Source organism: Choloepus didactylus, chromosome 2 (assembly GCF_015220235.1).
Source record: "Choloepus didactylus isolate mChoDid1 chromosome 2, mChoDid1.pri, whole genome shotgun sequence".
Taxonomy (NCBI): Eukaryota; Metazoa; Chordata; class Mammalia; order Pilosa; family Megalonychidae; genus Choloepus; species Choloepus didactylus.
The window spans coordinates 106,115,353-106,140,890 of record NC_051308.1 but is presented as its reverse complement, the minus strand read 5'-3'; the positions used below and the strand labels follow the sequence as shown (position 1 = coordinate 106,140,890).

General features: G+C 36.9%; 1 protein-coding gene across 2 annotated transcripts; it reads left to right on the top strand.

Annotated features, from left to right (window-relative positions):
* The first annotated feature begins 912 nt into the window (after positions 1-912).
* Positions 913-22,152, top strand: LOC119526495 (myeloid cell nuclear differentiation antigen-like). Of its 2 annotated transcripts, none has more exons than XM_037825615.1 (8): positions 913-1,338; positions 8,763-9,047; positions 9,875-10,011; positions 10,388-10,561; positions 13,678-13,845; positions 18,549-18,968; positions 20,388-20,490; positions 21,844-22,152. In XM_037825615.1, exons 2-8 carry the CDS (start codon positions 8,783-8,785, stop codon positions 21,885-21,887), a joined length of 1,311 nt encoding a protein of 436 aa, XP_037681543.1. In that variant the 5' UTR covers positions 913-1,338; positions 8,763-8,782; the 3' UTR covers positions 21,888-22,152. The 2 variants fall into 2 exon arrangements, with proteins under 2 accessions (XP_037681543.1, XP_037681542.1); XM_037825614.1 differs by having other exon boundaries at positions 930-1,338; positions 20,388-20,576.
* The last annotated feature ends 3,386 nt before the right edge of the window (positions 22,153-25,538 follow it).

The window sequence follows — 25,538 nt, the reverse complement described above, 5'->3', positions numbered from 1 at the left end:
GGATGGGGCCACACCTCCATGGAAATAATTCAATCAGAGTTATCACCTACAGTTGGGTGGGTCACATCTCCATGGAAACAACCTAATCCAAAGGTTCCAACCTAATCAAGACTAAATACATCTGCCCCCACAAGATTGCATTAAAGAACATGGCTTTTTCTCAGGGACATACTATATCCAAACTGGCACAAGGTGTAACTGAGAAGTTAGGATTTAACAAATGATTATGATTACTGACTCATTATATAGGCATTTCTTTTCAGTGTCCAGTGTTTTAGAATATCCAGAAGGAAATACCTAAAACTGTTGAACTGTAACCCAGTAGCTTTGAGCTTTGGTAATGATTATATAACTACATATCTTTTCTCTTATGATCGTGTGATTGTAAAGACCTTGTGACTGACATCCCTTTCTCTGGTGCTTGGTTAGATGAGTAATAAAATAAAAACATGCATGTGAAAAAAATAAAATAATTTATCTTACATCAAAAAAGAGGGTAACTAATGCAAAACTCTTTTTGATATATTCTAGCAAGAATTTACATATTCTTAATGACCTTCTGCTCTGTCAAGCTCCAGGTTTGCCAACTGTTAACAACTGGGTGAATGTTTCATGTGCTATTTAAACCAAAAGTAACTTCACAGCAGACTTGACTCCATCCAGGCGATGCAGCAAAGACTGATAGCAATAGATATCTCCTCTAAGGGCTCTTCCTGCCACTGCCACTCTGTGGACAGGAAAGGAGGGAGAAGTAGCTGGCTGACTCACGTCACTTTTTTTGTATTTGTGACTCATTCAAGTCCGTATAGGTTTGTACCAGCCCTAGGTAAGTTTCCTGGATAAGAAAGTTCTTGCTGAACTTGATTCAACTATGGTCATCTGTTACCAAAAAAAAAAAGAAAAAGGAAAAGAAAAGAAAAATTCTAAAACAGGATAATCCTGCTGTAATTCTTCATTGTGATATTTACAGGAAGACTTTTGTAAGCTATTTACAAGAAGGAAACTCTTCAGTTTCTCTAACTAGGGAAATCGAAAGCTAAGAACACTGATGGGAGGAGTCTCAAAACTGTTTTCTAACTCTCTCTCCCTAACAGATAGCACAGTATGAGGTAGCCAACGCTAGTCAGGTTTTTAAGTAACTCTCACCAGTGCCTTTTTCCCCCTTATCTTTCCAAATAGTTCCTTTTCTTCTGCCCTTCAGGAGATTATAACATCCTGCAGTTAAATCTCTAGAATTTTACTCATCTATCTTCCTACTTTATCAAAACAAGCAGTGATTCCTGCTTTTCTGAAGGAGATCTCAAGACTTATACCATTGTGGAAGAAGTTTCCAGTGAGGTGAGTCCTGTGGGAACCCAGACCTGGTTACCTGGTTGGTAAACACAGATCGGCAGGGGAGAAATAGTTACGGAGCCTTCTGATAGAAACAGGACTGGCACAAATGATACTCAGAGAAGTGAAAACAAGCACTTGCTTGATTCAAATCCTTCACCTACCCAGACAAATTAATAGACATCTTTATTCCACAACAGCTGGGACCTGGACAAAGGGAAGTGCATTTTTGACTGACAAGTTTGAAAGTTAATTGTCCTGGTGTCTATTGACATGAGGTGGTAATTAGAGGAGGGCTTTGCTTGTCTTGGCTGGAGGCTGAGGATGAAACTTGGTCTCTGGGTGGGGATCTGGAGAAAAGACTAGACAGTAGTATGACAAAATTATCATGATATAATAATAAGTACAAAATAAATGTACATATAAAGCTGTATTATATGGCGTTCTCTCAATTTTAGAACACATGCACACACACACACACACACACAAACAGCAGATAAATTCTCGGTTCCACAGTATAGTTATGTAAAAATATGACTTCGTGATCTACTTATATGACAGTTTAATTTCTATTTTGAACTCTTTTTGACACCAGGTACCAGAGTTATTATTTCAGTTCCTTTGGGATTACCCTCTGCCTTCTTGAAATTTACTGATTTTTTTTTTTTTTCTGGGGGAAAAATGGAGGGGAAAGTCAGAGGGAGTCAATTAAATCTATTGCCTACTCTTGGAATTGTTTTAGACTTCCTGTATGACCTGATAAAATAATATTTCAAGTGAACCTTACTAGAATGTGAGATTTTAAATGTTGGTTTCAGAAGTTGAAATATGTTAAAACTTGTTATTTTGCTTTTAATTATATTGCTTTAATTTTCTTAATCTTTAGTTATTACTTTTAAACTTGTTCAGTCAGTAATTAAGAGACACTGAAATCTTCAACCATAAAATTGTCATTTTTTTCCTCCTTGTAGTTCTCCCAATTTCAGAATATGTTTATATTGATATGTATGTGTATATTTATAAACATTAAGTATATATATGCAAATATTTAAATGAATGGTCAAAGTATATATATAAATATATAGAGAGAGAAAGAAATATACTGCAAGATATTATTTACATTAATATATTTTAGTAATTATAAGCAAATATATAATTAGAACTGTTGATTCTTCCTAGGAGTTGAATCTTTTATCATGTGTTGCAATTCCTCCTCTGATGATACTTTTTAAGTTCTATTTAAAGCTAAACTAATATAAATAAACTGGTTTGCTTTTAGTACTCTTAGCATCATAAAACTTTTTTCATTTATTTTTCCCTTAACCTTTAAATGGTCTTTGTCATCAACATGTAGGAGATTTCTAAAAATCCGATTTGACAAAAGTGGTCTCTCAGATGGTTAAGTCCTTTATGTATATTGTGATAATTAACATTGATTTGTTTCTGCTATCTTTCTTTATTTCAATTTGTGATACATATTCTATGCTTCCTTACACCTTCTTATCACTTTTTAATTTATACCTTTATCTTCACCTTAAAAACAAGTACACTAATGAATTGCCATATTCTATTTTCTCCCTCCCCCACCATGTTGATATACTTCCTGTTTTGTGCCTCTTTGATTTATTTTAAGGCATAGATTGACATAATCAAGTAGTTTCTTAATCTTACTTATCATTTGGCCTACAGTAAAGTTTGGCTTTACTTATTATTATCATAATGAATACAACTTCCAAAAGATATCTCTGTGTGAGTCTTTGTATTTCTAAACTTTTGAGTCCTAATACAGAATATTTTTTTGAGGCTTTGTATTTAAATCTTATTTTGGCTAGATTAAAATGCTAGTTTCAGAATTACTTTTATTGTCAAGACAGGTTGACCCACAGGGCTAGGTATGTTGTGAAATTCAGAATATGGGGGCTTCAGAAGGACTATTTAATGCATACATTTGAAATACAGTATTGCTAGAAATACTGTATTACTAGAAGCCTCAATGGGACCTGGGTCTCTAATCTAAAATTAAATGCATCAATATTCCAGTGCAACAAAATATATATATATGAATATTAACATTTAAATGGAATGAATAAAGATTAAACATAGCCTCTTATCACCTCATACCACAATATAAAAATTATTCCACTGTACTGTTTAGGTACTTTTGCTGTTGACAATCAGCTTCAGTCTGATTCTTGAAACTATGTAAGGGAACTGTTCTTTATTTCTGAAAGCTTTCAGAGTTTTCACTTTGTTTTTTTTTTTGTTGTTGTTTTTTAATTTTTTTATTGAGATTGTTCACATACCGTACAATTATCCAAAGATCCAAAGTGTACAATCAGTTGCTCCCAGTACCCTCATACAGCTGTGCATCCGTCACCACACTTAATTTTTGTTCAATTTTTAGACCTTTTCATTACTCCAGACAAGAAATAAAGTGAAAGATGAAGAAAAAAAAAAAAAGAAAAGAAAAGGAAACGTGAATCCTCCCATATCCCTAACCAACCCTCAATTGTTGACTCGTAGTGTTGGTATAGTACATTTGTTATTGTTTATGAAAGAATGTTGAAATACTACTAACTGTAGTATATAGTTTGCAATAGGTATATATTTTTTCCCTATATGCCTCCCTATTATTAACTTCTAGTTGTCTTGTCATACATTTGTTCTGGTTCATGGAAGAGATTTCTAATATTTGTACAGTTAATCATAGACATTGCCCACCATAGGATTCAGTTTTATACATTCCCATCTTTTGACTCCAACTTTCCTTCTGGTGACATATATGACTCTGAGCTTCCCCTTTCCACCTCATGCACACACCATTCAGTACTGTTAGTTATTCTCACATCTTGCTATCGACACCTCTGTTCATTTCCAAACATTTAAGTTCATCTTAGTTGAACATTCTGCTCATACTAAGCAACTGCTCCCCATTCTTTAGCCTCATTCTATATCTTGGTACCTTCTATTTCAGGTCTGTGAGTTTACATATTATAATTAGTTCCTATCTGTGAGACCCTGCAATATTTGTCCTTATGTGTCTGGCTTATTTCACTCAGTATATTGTCCTCAAGGTTTCGTCATCAACCCATTTTTTTGTTTTTTAAGATGGTTTTGTTCACATATCATACATTCCATCCTAAGTAAAGAATTGATGGTACCCTGTATAGTCACATATTTATGTGTTCACCACCTTCACCACTATCTATGTAAGGGTATCTACATTTCTTCCACAAAGCAGGAGGAAGAGTCAAAGATGGTAGAGAGGCAAAAGAAGAAGAAAAAAGAAAGAGGAAAAAAAAATGACAGCTAGGAAACAGCAAAAAGGAAAGATAACCTTGAATCAAAGAAGAATAAAGAGTCAGATAACACCACCAATGTCAAGTGTCTCACATGCCTCCCCTATCCCCACCTCTTATCTGCATTTACCTTGGTATATCACCTTTGTTACATTAAAGGGAGCCTAATACAACAATTCTGTTACATTAAAGGGAGACTAATAAATATAGTCTCTAGTTTATGTTCGTTGCATTCCTCCCCCAATGCCTCCCCATTTTTAACACCTTGCAAGGTTAACATTTGCTTGTTCTCCCTCATGAAAGAACGTATTTGTACATTTTATCACAATTGTTGAACAATCTAGATTTCACTGACTTACACATGTTGAACAATCTAGATTTCACTGACTTACACAGTCCCAGTCTTTATCTTTCCTCCTTTCTTCTGGTGTCTCACATGCTCCCAACCTTCCTCTCTCAACCGTATTCATAGTTATCTTTGTTCAGGGTACTTACATTGCTGTGCTACCATCTCCCAAAATTGTGTTCCAAACCATGCACTCCTGTCTTCTCCTATCACTCTGTAGTGCTCCCTTTAGTATTTCCTGTAGGGCAGGTATTTTGTTCACAAAGTCTCTCATTGTCTGTTTGTCAGGAAATATTTTGAGTTCTCCCTCATATTTGAAGGACATTTTTGCTGGATATAGGATTCTTGGTTGGTGGTTTTTCTCTTTCAGTATCTTACATATATCACACCACTTCCTTCTTGCCTCCATGGTTTCTGCTGAGATCCACACATAGTCTTATTAAGTTTCCTTTGTATGCAATGGATCGCTTTTCTCTTGCTGCTTTCAGGATTCTCTCTTTGTCTTTGACGTTTGATAATCTGATTATTAAGTGTCTTGGCGTAGGCCTATTCAGATCTCTTCCGTTTGGAGTACGCTGCGCTTCTTGGATTTGTAATTTATGTCTTTCATAAGAGATGGGAAATTTTCATTGATTATTTCCTCTATTATTGCCTCTGTCCCTTTTCCCTTCCCTTCTTCTCCTGGGACACCAATGATATGTATATTTTTGTATTTCCATTCGTCTTTAAGTTCCCGGAGATGTTGCTCATATTTTTTCATTCTTTTCTCCATCTACTCCTTTGCGTGTAGGCTTTCAGGTGTTTTGTTCTCCAGTTCCTGAGTGTTTTCTTCTGCCTCTTGAGATCTGCTGTTGTATGTTTCCATTGTGTCTTTCATCTCTTGTGTTGTGCCTTTCATTTCCATAGATTCTGCTAGTTGTTTTTTTGAACTTTCAGTTTCTACCTTATGTATGCCCAGTGTTTTCATAAACACTGCCTTTATCTCTTTTGCCATATTGTCTCTAAACTTTTTGAATTGATTTAGCATTAGTTGTTTAAATTCCTGTATCTCAGTTGAAGTGTAAGTTTGTTCCTTTGACTGGGCCATAACTTCGTTTTTCTTAGTGCAGGTTGTAGTTTTCTGTTGTCTAGGCATCTGACGTCCTAGGCCACCCCAATCAGGTTTTCCCGGATGAGAACAGGCTCAGGTCCCAGAAGGAGGAAATATTCAGTATCCAGTTTCCCTGATGGTTTTTCTTAGAGGACTGACACACCCTGTGCTTTTCTGCCTGGCAGGTGCGCCTGTCAGCTTGTCATGGGCTGGTATAAGGGGGTGTGGCCTGCGGCTCTCCTCCCCCATGCTCTGGGGTCTGTTTTGGAATGTAAGGCAGGTAGAAGAGCTGGGCCCCTCCCTTTCCTCTTGAGAAGCTATGCCCCCTCCAGAGAGGTCATTTGCGTATGAATAGATTCTTTGTTTCTCTGATCCTGCTGGTTAGAGTGCTGTGGTTTGAAAATGGCTGAGGCTTTCCTTACTGCACAGCCCTGCAGGCTGAAAATGGCTGAGGCTTCTCCACTGAGTCACCCAGGTTGACTCAGAGAGAAAGGGACAGGAAGCTCCCAGATTTACCCATTGGCCAGAGATAGCACCCAATCCTCTGGGCTCCCCATCCTGAGACAGATATGTCTCCCGACTCTCCCAAGGTCGGTCATCATCAAAAGCCTCTGTCTGCTTGTTGGGGATTCACTGTCTGTATTAAGCAGTTAACATTAAAACCCCAGTTGGAGCTGGGCTGAGAGAGTGCTGCTCTCTAGCACCACGAGGCTTCCATGAGGGAGGGGCTCTCGGCTCTTGGCACTGTCGGCAGTTTTTACTTACAGATTTTATGCTGCAATCTCAGGCATTCCTCCCAATTCAGGTTGGTGTGTGATGAGTGGATAGTCATGTATGTCTCCCTGCAGTTGTTCCAGGTTATTTGCTGGTTTTTTGGTCATTTATGAATTGTTCCATGGGGACTAGCAGTCTTCCATTCCTCTCTATGCTGCCATCTTCGTTGTCTCTCTCACTTTGTTTTTAATATTCTTCGGTTTCACTAAAATGTGTCTTTGGGTGGACTTCTCCTTCACTCTATAGGCCTGCTCAAATGGAGGACACTCATGCACTCTAAAGAAAGAAGCAATTCATAGCCCCAGGAATTTGAACACCACAGTTATACAAAGCTGCACAAAGACATGGTCTCTAAACTAAAGGGATTCATGAATTTAAAGAGAAAATTGGAATCTGTACCATGCATGGAGCACCACCAAGGATGTACAAAAGGTGCTCAAGAAGCCCAGAGCAGTGGCCCTTAGGCCAATATGGAGGCTAAGGAAGCTTCCTGGAAGACAAAGCCTTGGTTGAGTCTGAACAGCTATATAGGAATTAGAGGAAGAAAGGTGGAAATGGCTTTCCAGGCAGAATGAAAGACATTAGCAATGTCACAGGGTCTGCAAAAGCAAGGTATACTTTATATTTCTGGAGCATAAATAAGAGAAGTAAAAAGGGGACAGATTATTCAAGAGCTTCTGGAGTGTGCTAAGGAGCAAGGAATTGTTTTTTAAAAGCAATTGGGAAGTATTAAAAGATTCTAAGCAGGCTAGAACTGTGTCTTTGTAGAAAGACAACTGGCTGTACAAAAGGAATTTATTGGAGTGATTAAGCTTGAGAAGGGAAAACTATCCAGCAACTGTCAAAATATTCCAGGCCAAAAATGCTGCAATCCTGTACTAGGGAGCAGGGAGAAATACAGCAGACAGTGATATAGATCCATAGGACCCAAAGGATCTGGTACAATCCCCAAAAAATGATGTTCCTAATGAGGGTTAATTAGGGAAAAGCCAGGTGGACGAAGATCAGTACCCCAGAATGAAATTGCAGTACCATGGCAGAAACATATTCTTATACAGTGAGAAGTTGCAGCCCATTTTGTGCATATGCCATGTGATGGTTAATTTCATGTGTAAATTTGGCTAAATTATGGTGCCCAGTTGTTTGGTCAAGCAAGCACTAGCCTGATTGTTACTGTGAGGGCATTTGGTAGACAGATTTAGATCATTAGTCAATTGATTGCATCTGTGGCTGATTACATCTGCAATCAACAAAGAAGATTGCCTTCAGCAACGACACACGTCTCATCCAGTCAGCTGAAGGCCACAAAGAGAGAACTAATGATTTCAGCAGTCAGAAAGCAGAATTTCTACCTCTACTTCAGCCAGCTAGCTTTACCTGGAAAACTCATCATCATTTTCACAGAGTTCGCAACTTGTGGCTTCTCCTGGGGGATACCACGTCACCATCAAGTTCCCATCTTGTGGCTTGCCCTGACAGTTCTGTTTTTGTAGAGAATCCTACTATAGGCCACTTCAGTCAAGTATGTGTGGGAAGAGTCAGGAACCAGCAGGAAGACAGTCAAGGCCAGGCTCCAGGTCAAATAAAGGATGAGAAAAGGAATTAGAAACTTTGACCCTACACAGCTCAGATTCAAAAGAGTGGACAGACAACTATTTCCAGAACTTCTACCACACTCATTTCTCACTTTATTCATTTACTCACATATTAATAAGGGAGAATTTTTTAGCAGTTCTTATAAACTTTCTAATGCAGCAGTTTTAGTCCATTTTCCTTAATGATGCAAGTAGCAATTATAGCCCATCTTTGTCACACACACCCATGGACAGCACTTTGACATGGGCTGCTCACTCAAATAGGCATATCCAGTCTTTTTAACTGTCTGTATAAATATGTAACACACGTCATTTTTCTTTTGTAGGCTTAGACATAACTTGAGAGATGGCGAATGAATACAAGAAAATTGTTCTACTGAAAGGATTAGAGGCCATCGATGATTATCATTTTAACATAATTAAGTCCTTATTGAAATCTGATTTAAAATTGACTAGAAAAATGCAAGAAGAATATAACAGAATTCAAATTGCTGACTTGATAGAAGAAAAATTCCCAGGTTCTGCCAGTGTGGACAAACTAATAGAACTGCTTAAAGATATACCAAAACTTGAATGCCTTGTTGGAACACTTAAAAATGAGAAAATCAAAGGTAATAGAGAAAACCCTTTCCCAGTTTATGTGTCAGATAGTCATGATAATGGAAAAAACTCAGATGCCAACAAGTTGACCACTTTAGATTCCTTTCCTACCAAGAGTTTGAATGTATCTTAGAGCATGAATTTGGGGTGGGGATAAAGAACAAAATGCAGAGGGAGTTGAGGCTTCCAGTAAATTAGAAATGTTAGAAAATGACAAAATGAAATTACTCTAAATGAGTTTTTAAAAAAGTATTTAAGCCAAATAATGCACCTGCTCTATTAAGACTATTTACTCCACCATTTTTATCTTTTAGAGTAACAATGGTAAGGTGGTACTTAATGAAAACTACCTCTCAGAGAAGTGAAGATCACAGTAATTGTAAAATCACTGGGTCAAAAAATATTTTAAAAAATCAAATACCAATATCACCAGTTTGTCACATCAAAATACAGATAATATTTTCTTTCCCTGGTTTCTGTATTTAGAACAGATCTTTCACAGATAAAGATCTACCAGTAAGCACCATTAAAAATAGAGATTTTTAAAAGCAAAAGATAGCACAAGAGGGTTTGAGAAAGGGTTTTAGTGAGATGCATGGGAGTCCATGCTCTTTGCACAGGGGATGTGTAAAGAAGCCACCGAGGAAGCCCGAGACATGACCTGTCCCTGGGTTGCTACTACTGGTCTCTGAGGCCAGGCTGGGCTAATGCAGTGGAGGTAGACAAAAGCTTACCCAGACCCAGAAGCAGGGACTGAGAAGAAATAGTATTGAAAATGTCTCATGCTACCCTAGACCAATTTCTCTGGGTTTACTATGTCCTCCTTTTGCTGTATCAGTTAAAAGGAAATATAAAGCAAAAGGAACAGTGACAGTCCAAAAGAGCCCGCAGAATCAATCCACTACTGCTAAATCTACAAACACTATGAATGAAGCTTTGGAATCTGAATCAGTCAAGGATACTCCTGTGGTGAAGGTAAGGTGACTAAGTTTCCTAAGTTCTAAAGTTAAAATCACATTAGGAAAATGACTTGTCCAAGCCTACTCAAAGAAGCTAAATTCAAACTTGGATTTCCTAAATCCATGTATAGTGCTCTTTCCATCACCAGAGAGCTGAGTAGAGGATTGATATGTACTAAGTTGTCCATATTCTTTGTTTAAAGCAACCATAGCTGCCCATCTCTTGCCTTCTGGCCATCTCTTCAGGGGATGGCTGCAATTCCCTGGAGTTCTCAAGGACATCACTTTTAAGTGTATTTAAAATCTAGTAATAAAGAGATCATTTGCTCAGTAATGAAAAGATGTTGTGCTTCATGTGATATTGAAAACTATTAACAACAACAAAAAACTAGTTTCAGGAAAAGAAAAACAAAACCACAAAAACTCTTGATTCCAAAAGGATGAAGGTATCCCACGGGGAGAGTCAGCTGCCAAAAACTGTAGAGGCCAGCAAACTCCAAACTGAAAACCATCCTCAGACTACTCATGCATCTCCATCAACCTCGTCCGACAGTTCTCTAACCGAGGTAACATCCTCCTGTTCTCATTCCTTGCCTGTCCTACTACATAAACTTTATTTAATTAAATCCCTCATTAATTAATTGAATGTGTATGTGGAGACCCTACTAGACTATAAGACCATTGCTATTTACAAGGTGTGCATTTATGAAACAATCCCTGACCTCATAAGCTTTACAGTCTTTTGTAAGTCTGAGATTAGAGAGGGGGTTGGGGGAAGTGGCCAGCATAGTAGAGATGAATTTAGGAGTATATTCATCGAATTTCTAGTTTCTTTCCACGCCTTTCCCTTTTTGCACACTGCCCATACTTCAGGATTTATTTTCAGCATTCTATACTCCTTCACACATCAGGTGTTTTGACAGATGCTATTTCCCTTGTTTGGAATCCTTTGCTCCTATCTCATCACTGACCCAAATCCCTTCAACCTTCAGGCGCCAGACTGAATCTCTTCCTCGGGCAGGTCCTCACGGATACACCCTTCCCAGAAGAGATCAGGGTCTCCATTGTTTGCTTTTACAGATCCCTTTACATTTCCTTATAGCACTTACGATAACTATAAAAAAATGTATGTTTTTCTAGCCTGCTAGACAATAAGCTTGGATTATATGTACCCTCTCCAAGAGGAGAGAAGAGAGAAGTAGGTTCACAACTGTGTAGACCAAGTTTTGTTCTGCACTGATATGACCCTTGTGGTAACCTGAATTCGGGGTTCTAAAGGTATCTGTGGTGATTGGACAGATTGCCAAGGTGACTTGAGGGACATGCAAAGCAGACTTTAAATAACTACTGTCTTCATGAATTCTGACCTAGCTTGTAGCTCATCCTCACCACACTGCACAGAACAATTGAATAAGGCTTCCTAAATAAAGTGGTTCTGAATTTTTGGTTTTGCATGGCAGTCATTATTGTTACTGCTGTTGCTATTTTTGCTGTTAGTTTCAAGATGCACATATTCTCCTTAGTTTCTCCAGGTCTTACGTGAGGGACAGAGCTAGCAGCCTGTGTCTATTTGCCTCTTGGCCTGGGTGGCCAAGGAGGAATTCCTTGTCTAGTCACTGCTGCCTAAGGGCCATTGGTTCTCTGCCCCTTCAATGACATATGAGGATATCTCAAGACAGCTCTGCATTTCGCATGCATACTTGCTTGGAAGGGACTGTGTGACACTTTGTAAGACCCCATCTGCCTGAATATGTGGCTTGGACCATCCTACACTCGTAGGAATAATTCTGCTGCCTCTGAACATCCTTGAACACAGGAATCCTGTGGAGACTCACCTGCCTCCTCAGCCTCATGCACCTAAACCAACCATGCAGGCATTTCTTCCCTAGGTCCCGTGCCCACCATAGGAGGCCTGGAAGCTGCATGCCTGACCGCCTGCTCTATGACCCACTTGGTGCGCAGGAAAGTCTTGCTCTGACTCATTAGGTGTTCTCCTGAAGATTTTCTCTATGAAATGGTTCTTTATGCTTTTTGGATTCAATTTCAGAAGCATATCACTATTACTTTTGTTTTCTGCTGTCACGTCTTTCCTGAAGCAAGGAATTCTAAGTGGCATAATCATGAACAGGCAGGGGAGAGGTAGAAGAATTACTCTGAGGGAAAATAATTGATTACCGTTTAAAAAATATTATCCAGCCCTAGATTATATTATAGGCATCCAAATCCTACTCCTGTGATAAAAGCTTTTGATTTAACTGATTGTGAAATAAGAGTTCAAGATTCTCCCATCACTGATATTATATTACTTCATGCTACTGAAGTGAATTAAGAAACTTCTTTAATGAAATCTTCCCAGAACACAACCATATACAGGTACAAGATTTACATCACTAAGTCAGAATAAAGCATGATATATCTGTAGATCAGAGCAGACACAAAAATCCCTGCATAGACCATGGAATATCAAAGACAATAATAATATTTCTGTTAAATGACCATTTACTGGGTGATAAATTCAAAACCAGTGTTCTTCATATACACTATCTTATTTATTCTTCATAACACCTCCTGAGGGTGTTTACACATATGAGAAAACTAAGGTCACGGAGGTTATATATCTCAAAACGGCCACAGAGGTAGTGAATGGCACAGTGGACTCAAAACCATCCTTTTGAATTCCTAACGAGCATTTAATGGGCATATATTGCCTCCAGAGCCAAAGCCCAGATGTTACAATGCCTGTAATTTATTTTTAAACATTTTCAGAATAGACAGTGTTGATTTGGGGGGTTGTTTCTAAGACCCAGGTTCTGGAAGTCTAAAGAGGAATGAGGCACCTGGCTTAGAGGCAGTCAGTGGTGTTCTAATCAGAAAGCCACACTACGCAGGCAGGTACTTCAAGCAGCTCTCTCATCAACACCCTATCAACTAGTGGCACTTTACAAATTAGATTACCAAATACTAGAAATGGTAAAAACTGGCTGATTGACCTAGTTTTATGAATACTCGAAATGAGCTTTCATTAGTGAAAGTACAGGTAGTCAAGATGTATGAGTTTAGAAACACTCTTACTCTTGCTTGAATAAAAATCCAAGTAATGGTCATGGCCTAGGTGAAATCTTGAATAGTTCTGAGTATGCCTGAAGGATTCTGGTTGCCTGATATAGATCCTAAGGGTAGTAGATTCCTGTCTCTGGGATTGCGAACTTTAAAGGGTCTTTCCAGCACTGTGATAACCAGAGGACCCTAAAGACAGAAAGCTGGGTTTCTTAGAGGCTGAAGAGCAGATATTAGGAACCAATTTATATATTTGCTTGAAGAAAAAGGTTTAGCTTATATGGGCAGCAAACTTTGTATGAGACTTACTCCATTATGACCTGGTGGGTTTATCTATCAGATATTAACCTCAACCAGTATATTTAACCAAGTTCACATAGGCCAGTTTACAGAAAAGTTCAAGCAGTATCCCAACCCAGACAAATGAAGCTTAAATCATCTGAGCTTCTACCGTTTACACCATCAACTTTATAATGCTGGGTGTGGTGGAGGCAGGCAAAGTGGTTGAAGTATCTGAATGTCTGCTATGATTCCAGAGAAAATTGGCACAGTGAAGATCCTGTTTTTTAAAAAAATGTGCTTCTACTACTAAATCGTGTGCAATAAAAATTTTTATTTTCTTCAGAAAATGAAAGACACAGTCACCAAAACTGATGACTCCAAAAGAATGATGCTATCTCATGGGCAGAGTCAGTGTCCACAAACTTCAGTGACAAGCCTACCCACAATGAGGTGCCATCCCCATACTCCTCACATACCTCCATCAACTCCTTCCAGCAATTTCTTATCCAAGGTACCATCTTCCTATTCTCTTTCTTTTCTCCTCCCTACAGTACAATCATACTAGTGATCAGAATCTTGAAAGAACTTTTTCTCTGATCCCCTACTATACAATACCTTATTTAATTAAATCTCACTTTCATTAATAAAGTGCATTTTGAGATCCTTCTAAATTCTAAGTTCCTGACCTCAAAAGGGTTACAGTCTTGCTTTGGTCTAGGGGGAGAGAGAGAGAAAAGAAGAAGGAGCAAGAGAAGAAGTGAATACAAAAGTGTGTTCATCACCAATATTCCAGATTCCATTCACTCAGTTCCTCATTTTTTACTGACCATACCTTAGGATTTATTTTCAACATTCCATGCTCTTTCACATAGTGGGTGTTTTTCTTTTCAATAAATTTTATTTTTCAAAGCAGTTTTAGGTTTACAGAAAAAGTGCACAGAAAGTACAGAGTTCCCATATAGCTCCTCCCAACCCATCAGACACTTTCCTTATTATTAACATCTTGTAGCAGAAATGGTAGTAATGTTGCAATTGATAAACCAATATTGATATATTATATTAACTAACGTCCATTGTTTACCATAGAGTTCACTCTTTGTGATGTACAATTTTATGGGTTTTGACAAATGCATAATGCCATGTATCCATCATTACAGTATCATACAAAATAATTTCACTGCCATAAAAACATCCTGTGCTCTACTTATTCATGCTTCCCTTCCTGCCCCTGAATCCATCACAATCTCTGATATTTTTACTGTCTCTAATATTTTGCCTTTTCCAGAATATCAGATAGTTGGAATCATATCATATGTACCCTTTGCAGCCTGGTTTATTTCATTTAGCAATATGCATTTAAGGTTACTCCATGTCTTTTCATGGCTTGATAGTTGTTTCTTTTTAACACTGAACAATATCCCATCCTATGGATGTATTACTATTTGTTTATCTATTCACAAATCAGTTGCTTCCGACTCTGTCAATTAAGAATAAAGTTGCTATAAACTTTCATGTGTGGGTTTCAATGTGGACATTAGTTTCAACTCCTTTGGGTAAATACCTTGGAGCATGATTGCTGGGTCCTATGGTAACTCTATCTTTTAACTTTGTAAGAAATAGCCAAACTGTTTCCCAAAGTAGCTGTACCATTTTGCTTTAGCACCAATAATGAATGAGAATTCCTGCTGCTCCACATCCTCTCCAGCATTTGATGTTCTCAGTGTTTTGGATTTTAACCATTCTAATAGGTGTGTACTAGTATCTCATTGTTGTTTTAATTTGCAATTCCATAATGACATACGATATTGAGCATCTTTTCATATGCTTTTGTACATCTTCTTTGATGAGGTATCTGTTCAAATTTTTTGCCCATTTTTAATTGTTACTTTTTTCTTTGTTATTGTGTTTTAAGAGTTCCCTGTACATTTTGGATGTAAATCCTTTATAAGTTATGTATTTGTAAAATACTTTCTCCCAGTTTGTGTCTTGTCTTTTCATTGTCTTAACAGTACCTTTCACAGAGTAGATTTTAACTTCAATGTAGTACAACTTATCAATATCTTCTTTCATAGATCATGCTTTCAGTATTCTATCTAAAACGTCATCACCAAACCCAAATCTGTCTAGAAACCAGAACCAGTCCTACCATGGTATCCCCATGTAGCTCTATTTCTTTTAAATCCAAGGAGAAGCTCTGGAAGTTTTACAGTTTTGCATTTAAGTCTATATTATGAGTTAATTTTTATGAGAGGTGTAAGGTCTGTGTCTAGATTCTCTCTCTCTCTCTCTTTTTTGCATGTGGATGTCCAGTTGATACAGTACCATTGGTTGAGAAGACTGTTCTCTCCCCATTGAATTGCTTTTGCTGCCTTTAATAGATCAGTTGGCTATATTTGTGCAGTATATCTCTGTTCCATTGATCTATTTGTCTATTCTTTTTCTAATACCACACTCTGATCACTTTAACTTTATAGTAAGTCTTGAAGACAAGTAGTATCACTTCTCCAACCTTATTCTTCTTCAGTATCTTGTTAGCTATTCTGGAACTTTTACTTTCCATATAAACCTTATAATCAGTTTGTCAATATCCACAAAAGAATGTGTTGGAATTTTGATTGAGACTGTGTTTAATCTAGAGATCACCTTTGGAGGAACTGACATCTTATAATATTGAGTCTTTCTATCCATGAATACGAAATCTCTCACCACTTATTTAGTTCTTCTTTAATTTATTTCATTAGGGTTTTGTAGTTTTCTTCATATAAATCTTGTTTGAATTTTGTTAGACATAGTTAAGTATTTCATTTTTTGGTGATAATGTAAATGATGTGCTTTTAATTTCAAATTCCAATTGTTCATTGCTAATGGATAGGAAAGCAATTTCCTTTTGTATATTAATCTTGCAACCTTGCCATAAATATTCATTTTTTCTAGGAGTTTTTCTTTTTTTTTTTTTTTTTTTTTTTTTTTTCAATTCTTTGGGATTTTTTACATAGACAATCATATCATCTGAGAAAAAAATACAGTTTTAGTTTTACCCTCCCAGTCTGCATATCTTTTCTTTTTCTTGTCTTATTGCATTAGCTAGGACTTCCAGTATGATGTTTAAAAGAAGTTGTGAGAAGGGCATCTTTGCCTTGTTCCCAGACTTGTTTTCCATCATTAAGTGTGATGTTAGCTATAAACTTTCTGTAGATATTCTTTATCAAGTTGAGGAAGTTCCCCTCTATTTATAGTTTGCTGAGAGTTTTTATCATGAATGGGTATTGGATTTTGTCAAATGCTTTTTCTGCTTCTATTGATATGGTCATATGTTTATTCTTCTTTAGTCTTTTGATTTTATGGATTACACTAACTGATTTTCATATACTGAACCAGCATTACGTACCTGGAATAAATCCCACCTGGTCATGGTATATAATTTTTTTAAAACCTTCTTGAATTCACTTTGCTAACATTTTGTTGAGGATTTTTGCATCTACATTCATGATAGATATTTTCTCTGTTATGTTCCCATTTTCGATTTCATTGATTTCTGCTCTAGCTTTTATTCATTTCCTTCTATTTGTTTTGATTTATTTTGCTTTACTTTTCTAGTCTTCTAAGGTGGAAGCTTAGATTGTTGAGTTTAGATCTTTTTTTCTTTGCTAATGTATATACTCAATGTTATACCTTTCCCACTAAGCACTGCTTTTGCTACATTCCACAATTTTGATAAGTTGTATTTTCATTTAATTCAAAACATTTTTTTTTAGTATCTTTGAGACTTCTTCTTTGACTCATGTGGTATTCAGAAGTGTGGTGTTTTATCTCCAATATTTTTAAATTTTTCTAGCTGTCTTTCTGCTGTTGATATCTAGTTTTATTCTGTGGTCTGAAAGCCATACTTTATATAATTTATATTCTTTTAAATGTGTTAAGGTTTGCTTTGTGGCCCAGGATATGGTCTATCTTGAAGAATGTTCTATGTGAGCTTCAGAAGAATGTGTATTCTGCTATTGTTGGATGAAGTATTCTGTAAATGTCAATTAGATGCAGTTGATTGATGGTGCTTTTCAGTTGAACTGTGTCTTTACTGATGTTCTGCCTGCTGGATCTGTCAATTACTTTCAGAGGGGTGTTGCAATCTCCAACCACGATAGTGAATTTGTGTATGTCTCCTTGCAGTTCTATCACTTTTTGCTTCATGTATTTGCATGCTCTGCTGTTAGGCACATACACATTAAGCATTGCTGTATCTTCCTGGGGATTTGACCCCTTTATATGCAATGCCCCTCTTTATCTCTAATAATTTTGCTTGCTCAGAAATCCGCTTTTTCAGAACTTAATATAGCTACTTCAGCTTTCTTTTGATCAGTGTTAGCATGGTATATCTTGTTTCCATCAATTTGCTTTTAATCTCTCTTTGCCTTTATATGTAAAGTGGGTTCCTTGTAGGCAACATATAATTGGGTCTTCTTTTATTAATTCTGATAGTTTCTGTCTTTTAGTTAGTGTTTTTAGACCATTCACATGTAAAATGATTATTGATAGAGTTGGATTAATATCAACCATATTTTATCTGTTTTCTATTCATTACCTTTGTCATTTCTTTCTTTATCTTCCACTATTTTTCTGCCTTCTCTGATTTTAATTGAGCATGTTATATTATTTCATTTTCTCTCCTCTCTTAGCATATCAACTATACTTCTTTTTTCATGTTTTAGTAGTTTCCCTAGAATTTGCAATATACATTTACAATTAATCCAAGTCTACTTTCAAATAATACTACACTGCTTCATAGGCAGTGAAGGTACTTTATAACAGAGTATTCCCAATTCTTTCTTCCTGCTTTCATTCATTTCACCTATCCATAAGCTGTAATAATTCAATATATTGTTGCTATTATTATTTGAAGAAACTTATCTGTCAGATCAGTTAAGAACAACAAAAATACCTTCACTTATACCTTCACTTATTTCTTCTTGAATGGTCTTCCTTTCTTTATATAGATCTGATTTTTAAAATCTCCATTTCTTCCATGAGTGAAATTATACCAGTTTATCATTTTCTCTTCATTTGCACGAGCCATCTTTGTCTAACATTACCTCAACTCCATCCAACTGTGGTGTTTCTTGAGGCTCAACAGAGAGCCTGAGATGGCTCTCCCTAGAGAGTAACTCTGTATTCCCTGTTTATTTGTGCCTGTTCTTTTGGCCTGTCCATTCTAAGTAGAAACGAAGATTGAAGACTTTGCCTAAAGAAGCTTCCAGAGAAGAGGGTGTCCAGAGGGGCCCCAAAGAAGTGATGGTGCTGAATGCAACAGAGCCATTTGCATATGGGGTCTCAGATGAGGAGAGAAAGATGTTTCATGCCACAGTGGCTACCGAGAGTGAATTCTTCCAAGTGAAGGTTTTTAATGTCAACTTGAAGGAGAAGTTCATCCCAAAGAGGGTGATTGCCATATCAGATTATGTTGGCCGCAATGGCTTCCTGGAATTGTACAATTTCTCATCAGTGTCTTATGTTAATGCTGACCAAAAGATGGAGGTCCCAAACCGCCTTATTAGAAATGCAAATGCAACCCCTAAAATCAATCATCTTTGCTTGCAAACTCCAGGAACATCTGTGAATGGGGTGTTTATGGTGCATAAGGTAAGTTCACATCATTGTTTTGTACAATTTCCTTCAACAACACCAGAATTTAAAAGTATTGATTTACCAAAAGGAGTTTGGTCAATTTACTGAAACTGTGAGCTCAAGCCCCACTGGTCAGTTTTAATAGAGTGGAGTCATCCCACTTCAGGATATAGGATAGGTAACCTGTTAACATTTCTCTTCCCATGCAAATTATCTAGAAAGAGATTCATCAGGGAACCTTGGCATTTTATCAGATATGATGATCCAGTCACAGCCATAGTTGTCTGTAACAGTGCAGAATTCATACCAACATACATCTTCTGAGGATTTTATTTCTTTGAGTTCTGTCCCATCTGTATTAGCAACAACCTTATTTTAATTTTGAATAAATAATTTTTCTCCAAAGCTCAGATTCTGATTATAGCAGCTGGAGTAAGAACTTAATGGTCTATTCTCCCCTAGAATGCAACTATGTCCATCAGTTAGGATTCTAATCATCTGGACACTAGAGAGATGTTACCTCTGTCTCATTTATTCATTCAGCAGAAGACGGTGGGATATTAAGAAATTCGACATTAAATAATAAGAGAAATATAGACATTGAAAAAACTAGAGAAATCATGTAGTTTAATTCCTCAATTTATAAATATGAACAATCCAATGCAGTGAAATTTTCTGAATTATTAGAATTAAGGTGTGTCTTTCAATCTCAACAAACCATGTAAACTCTAAATTCAGCTGTCCTTACTTTTTGCGTAAAGTATTGTGTAAAGTATTGTTTAATACTCCATTATATATGTCTTCTAGGGTGGCTCCTTGTTTTATCTGTGTTCTTTTCTTTACAATCTGCTTAAATGGCTGAGTATATGTGCATTTGTAGAATTAGCAAGTAAAGGTGTAGGTGAGATAGACAAATAGAACATTTGGACTAGATGATGTAGTTCCAAGAAGGTGGGCAGGTTGGAGAAGAGTGAATAAATAGAGAAGCTAGAAGAAGGAATTACATAGTAGGATAAAATAATCTACTTGATGAGGACTTGCAGCAGTCTTCCTCTCACTCATAATGAGCTTTGAATGCCTCCCTTCCCTGTTCCAGGATGGGTGTCAAGAAACCTAATGAGATTACCAGATTCCTCTGTATACAGGCTCCTTAAGAAATACCAGCTCTCCTGAAGTGGAAGCAGGAGAAAAAAAAGGAAAGAAATTGATTTTTCTAAGAGTCAGGCAGATAAGGAGCTGGAATGAGGAAGGCTAGGAGGGCTCAAAAGGGAGCATTTTCTGAGCAAGTTATCTTAAGCTACACAGTGACTGTGTAATTCTCGACCTATATTTTGTATTTACCCTGTCAGAGACAAATGTTTCCATTAATACTCAACAGATGTGGAAATTCTCCAACTAGTTCTCAGAAGATGGATGTTAATTTTCTTTTTCCAGAAAACAGTGAGGGATAAATGCACATTCTATGAAATACAAGATAATACTGGGAAGATGGAAGTAGTTATCTATGGACGACTGACCAAAATCAACTGTGAGAAAGGTGACAAACTTAAACTCATCTGCTTTGAATTGTCATTAAGTGTGGATAAGTATCAGCTGAAATCTGGCTTTCACAGTTTCATCAAGGTAGGAACTGGGTGGAGAACATCCTTTTTCCAAAGTGGCAAATTAGACTTTAGAGAGTTCAGCAGGTGACTAAAGAACTAAGCCTTGCCCTATAAAGTATGCAAAATCTCTCTTTATCTCTCTCTCCTTTATCTCTCCTCTCCCCCCCTCCCTTCCTCCTGCTTTCTCTGCCTCTTTCTTTCTCCCTTCCTTTATCTCTTTCTCCCTTCCTTACTTCCTTTTTTCTTTCTTTCCCTCCCCTCTTTCCTTTCCATCATTCCTTCCACTTTCCCTCCTGGCTTGCTTTCTTTCTTTCTCTTTTTCTTGAAAGAAGGAAAATTTTAATCATATTAAAGAGAAAATTCAAAGAGGCCTTCAAAAGGATATGATACCTAAGCCAAATATTTTAAAAATTGGTAGACTACCAAGGGAGGGAGATAGTTTAATAAGTATTTAGGCTTGCTTAAGGCAGATTTATTTCAAATCCTGGCTCTAATTTTCTAGTTGACTAAAGAACTTATATGCTAGGAACCTCAGTTTCCACATCTGTAAAGTGGGGAAATATTTTCTATCTCAGAGGGTAGCTCTGAAGATTTGATAAGATAATGCATAAGCATCACTTATCGCAGTGACTATCAAATCAAAAGCACTCAATACACTGTAGTTAGTTTGGGGAGAAAAGCAACACTGTATATAATAACCTAACACTGAAACAGCAGATGGTGTTTTAGAAAACGATAAATCTGATAGATGTGGAAGAAGCAGCAGCCAGATAATGATTTTTTTTTTCAAAAGATGAGGAACACAAACTACACCCTCACACATAAATCCATCTGGGATTCTTGGTAACGAACCAAAGCTAATATTGAAATGCAAAGAGTTTAAACACAAGTGCTGACACAGCCAGGTATACAGGAATACAAATGCTCTTAGATCTCTCCATTTCTCAGGCCCATCAGTCCAAACTTCCCAACTCTTACTCTCAATGTTATTACATCAGGGATACCCTTTATAACCTCCTCCCACCTTTCTGCCCCCAATTAGAATATACTCCTCAAGTATTAGCATTGGGTACTCCAGCTTCCACCTTTTTCCTGTTGTTCTCTGGCATCTTCTGCCCAGCCCACCTGTGTGCATACTGGGTTGAGTGCACATCGTATTTTAGGGTCTGAGCCAAGGGAGGAGAGTGGTGACTCAAAGGACCGTAATATAACCTTAAAGGAGTTAGGAGAGAAACTTGTGACCAGCTGAATCTCAATTGGTCTACCTTTGTGTCTTCTTCTTCAAGGTCATCAAGGCCAAGAAAAGCAAGAAACACCCACTCAATCCTGATTCAAATATGCAAACATCACTAGAGTCCTCTTTCTAAAAATCTTGATGCTTTCAATAATGATGTGTATGGTGATAAGACCTATAAATGGAAAATACATATATATGATTGAAATTTGTCAACTATTAATTCTAGGTAATGGTATTAGAGGTTCTTTTAATTTTCTTCTTTATACTTTTTTTATTGTCTAAATACCATATTTGCATCTGTAACTTTTTGCATTTGTAACTTTTGAAAAAAATAAAGAGCATTTTATTTTTTCCTAAAGGAGTGCTTCCCAAGAGTCTCTATTCCTTTTGTAAGTTGCTTAAAGCAAAGAGTGTCTGGCCTGCAAATCAGGTGGAGCACACAGGCTCTAAGCAATATTTGGAGTTCTACTCTGGATATGATCTTTAGAGGATAAAGTCCTTGCCAAAAATAAGCAGACTATTCCCTGGGCAAAGTAACACAGCCAAGAAAGCAGATGGGGGCTGAAATCCAGCTTGTGCTTCAATTGCCAAACCCCATGCCGTGGTGCAGGGTTGCTTTAGCCCAGAATGAGGTCTCTTTTCAGAATTGGTCTTCCCTGAGGGGGCATAATTGGGTAATTTGTCTGCAAAAAGAGGTAACTTCTGGTGATTTGCACAAAGTCATTCCTATATGTTAGAAGCATTTCTAGCTCTGTCTGATGTGAAATATCTGGTCCCATTCATTTTCTCAAGTACCAACAATCCTTAGTAGCAAAGTACCAGAAATGGATTGGCTTTTATAAAGGGGGTTTATTTGGTTACAAAGTTACAGTCTTAAGGCCATAAAGTGTCCAAGGTAACACATCAACAACTGTGTAACTTCACTGGAGGATAGCCAATGGCATCTGGAAAACCTCTGTTAGCTACGAAGGCATGTGGCTGGCATCTGCTCCAAGTTCTGGTTTCAAAATGGCTTTCTCCCAGGATGTTCCCCTCTAGGCCACAGATCCTCTTCAAAACGTCACTCTCAGTTGCTCTTGGGACGTTTGTCCTCTCTTAGCTTCTCTGGAGCAAAAGTCTGCTTTCAATGACTGTCTTCAACTGTCTGTCATCTGCAGCTCCTCTCTCAGCTCATGTGCGTTCTTCACAGTGTCCCTCTTTGCTGTGGCAAGCTCGCTCCTTCTGTCTGAGCTTTTATAGTGCTCCAGTAAACTAACCAAGGCCCACACTGAATGGGCAGGGCCACACCTCCACAGAAACTATCCAATGAGAGTAATCACCTGCAGTTGGTGGGGTGCATTTCCATGGAAACGCTCAAAGAATTACAATCGAATCAACAGTGATATATCTGCCCACACAAGATTACATCAAAGAACATGGCTTTTTCTGGGGGACATAATGTATACAAACTGGTACACTCCCCAGCCAATATTTCCTGGTTATCACATTCTAATACAGAGATTCTATTAGAAAATTGTCCCAGGTAAAGACCTGCATTAGGCAAAAACTGAAGAACAATTAATTTACTCTGGAGTAAAATAATGGTGGATATATGGTAAGGAAGGTAGCTATCTAAAAAGTGAAATTTCCAGTGAATTTACTGATCACATATTTGGTACCTAGTATTTTGCAATTATTTTGTCAATCTTCATATTAGCTCCAGAAGGTTGATAGCTTTCCCTATATGAGAAACACGAGGAACAGAAAGGCAAAGTCACTTTCCTAATGGCACATAGATGACAAAGTGTAGAGCTCGATTTAGAATCCAGGCATATTGGTCTGATTTGGGGTAGAGGTGGGGAAAAGTGGTAAGTTGGAGATCGTGAGGGACATTTTGATGGTCTGAGGCTATTTATTACCAACTAATTTAAGGAAAAGAAGCATTAGAATTCTGCCTTATAGTTTGGGACCAAAGATACAAGTAATAACGATAGTTTGGGACCAAAGATAAAAGTAATAATGTGTTGTTTTGCCTTTCAGTGTTTTCTTTCTGATTATGTGTCTTTTATTACAGTAGGTTTAGATGCCAAAAGTAAGATTTAGATATTTTTTTGTTTCTTTGCCCAACTTCCAATAGCATTACAATATATATTTCAAAATAATTATCATCATTTTGGGGAACTAGATTTTGAAGGAACTTTAGAAGTTACTTAATCCAGTTTCTTCATTCTCTACAAATGAGAATATTGACGTGGTTCAAGATCTGGAAACAGATTTCACCCTGAAAAGATCACAGACGCTGAAACTTCCTCCCAATAAAAACTTGATTTATGGACACTGAGAAAAAAAACTTCTTGCATTCTGATGCCAATACCTTTCATATTCATCTTACTTCCTATAAAGTTTCAGTAACTGACTACTCTTTACTATGTAGATGATGGTGATTAAGAATTAGACAATGAGTCATTTAAGGAACCTGTCCAATGTCTTTTTTTTTCTTTAATGTCATGTTGATTCACTTTTGAACTTCTAACTTCTCAGGACAGGGTGTTTCTAAATGCGATAAGCATAAAATGATGCCCAATTCTACATAGTTCATCTCCTTGATTTTTACACATAAATAGCTTTATCCTCTAATGCTTTGATCCCACTCTATCTGATGTTTTGCCTCTTGCCTTATCTCATAGCCCCTCCTTGGGTGCAAAGCAAAGTAAGGAGGATTCCCCTAGATTTGAAGTATGTCATCCAAAGTAAAGGTCACAAGAGCTCACAGAGATGCTTATCTGCTGCCACAGGCATCTTAGAAATGTGGTTTGTATCAGTGCTCTGAAGACAGTTTAGAGGCAGAGAAATATCTCTGAGAGTATCTCTAGATTATCACAGTATGACTATAATTAGAAGAGGCACACCCAACTGTATTGTCAATATTCTTCCTATAAATCTTTTTGGTGGGATGCATAAGTTCATTACTTTATTTTTTATACATTTTATATGTTTTAAAATTGTCATGATTAATTTCAAAATTCATTCTTTTCATTTGTTTTTACTCACCCACAAACCAAATTATTATATTCTGACTGTTATATAATTTAAATAATTCAAATAATTCAAAATTATTGTTGAAAAACAGACACCCCACTTTTATACCCAAAGAAAATCATCAGTTTACTGTGTATCCTTCCAGATCTTTTTCTATTCATATATATGCATATCTATACATAATGAAATACAGCTTTGTTTATAGAAATTTAACTAGTATGCCTAAGTTTCCTCATTTGTAAAATGAGGCTAGTAACAGTATTTACATAATAGACCTGTTGTGGACATTACATGAAGCAATCTATATAAAACACTTAGCAGTAAGCTAATGTAAATAATCAATAAAATACTGTCATTATTGTCTATAATTTGCATTTCTTATTTACCAATATGTCTTAGAAATCTTTCTATGATAGAACATATAAATCAAACTTGTACTTTTTAAACTATGTCATGCTCAATAACAAATTCATCATCACTTATTTAACTATTCTTTTACTGCTGGGCACTTCAATTGTTTTAAATTATTCCTAATTAAAAACAATATTCAGTTATTACCCATAGGTCAACATATTTCTAGGATAAATACCTATAACTGTAATGTCTGGGTCAAAGAATATGAACATAATTCTTAATATTTCCAAATTGATGTACCAGTTATACTTCTGAGAACATTGTTCTTAAAAATTACATCATTGTCACATTCACAATCCCTGGATATTATTA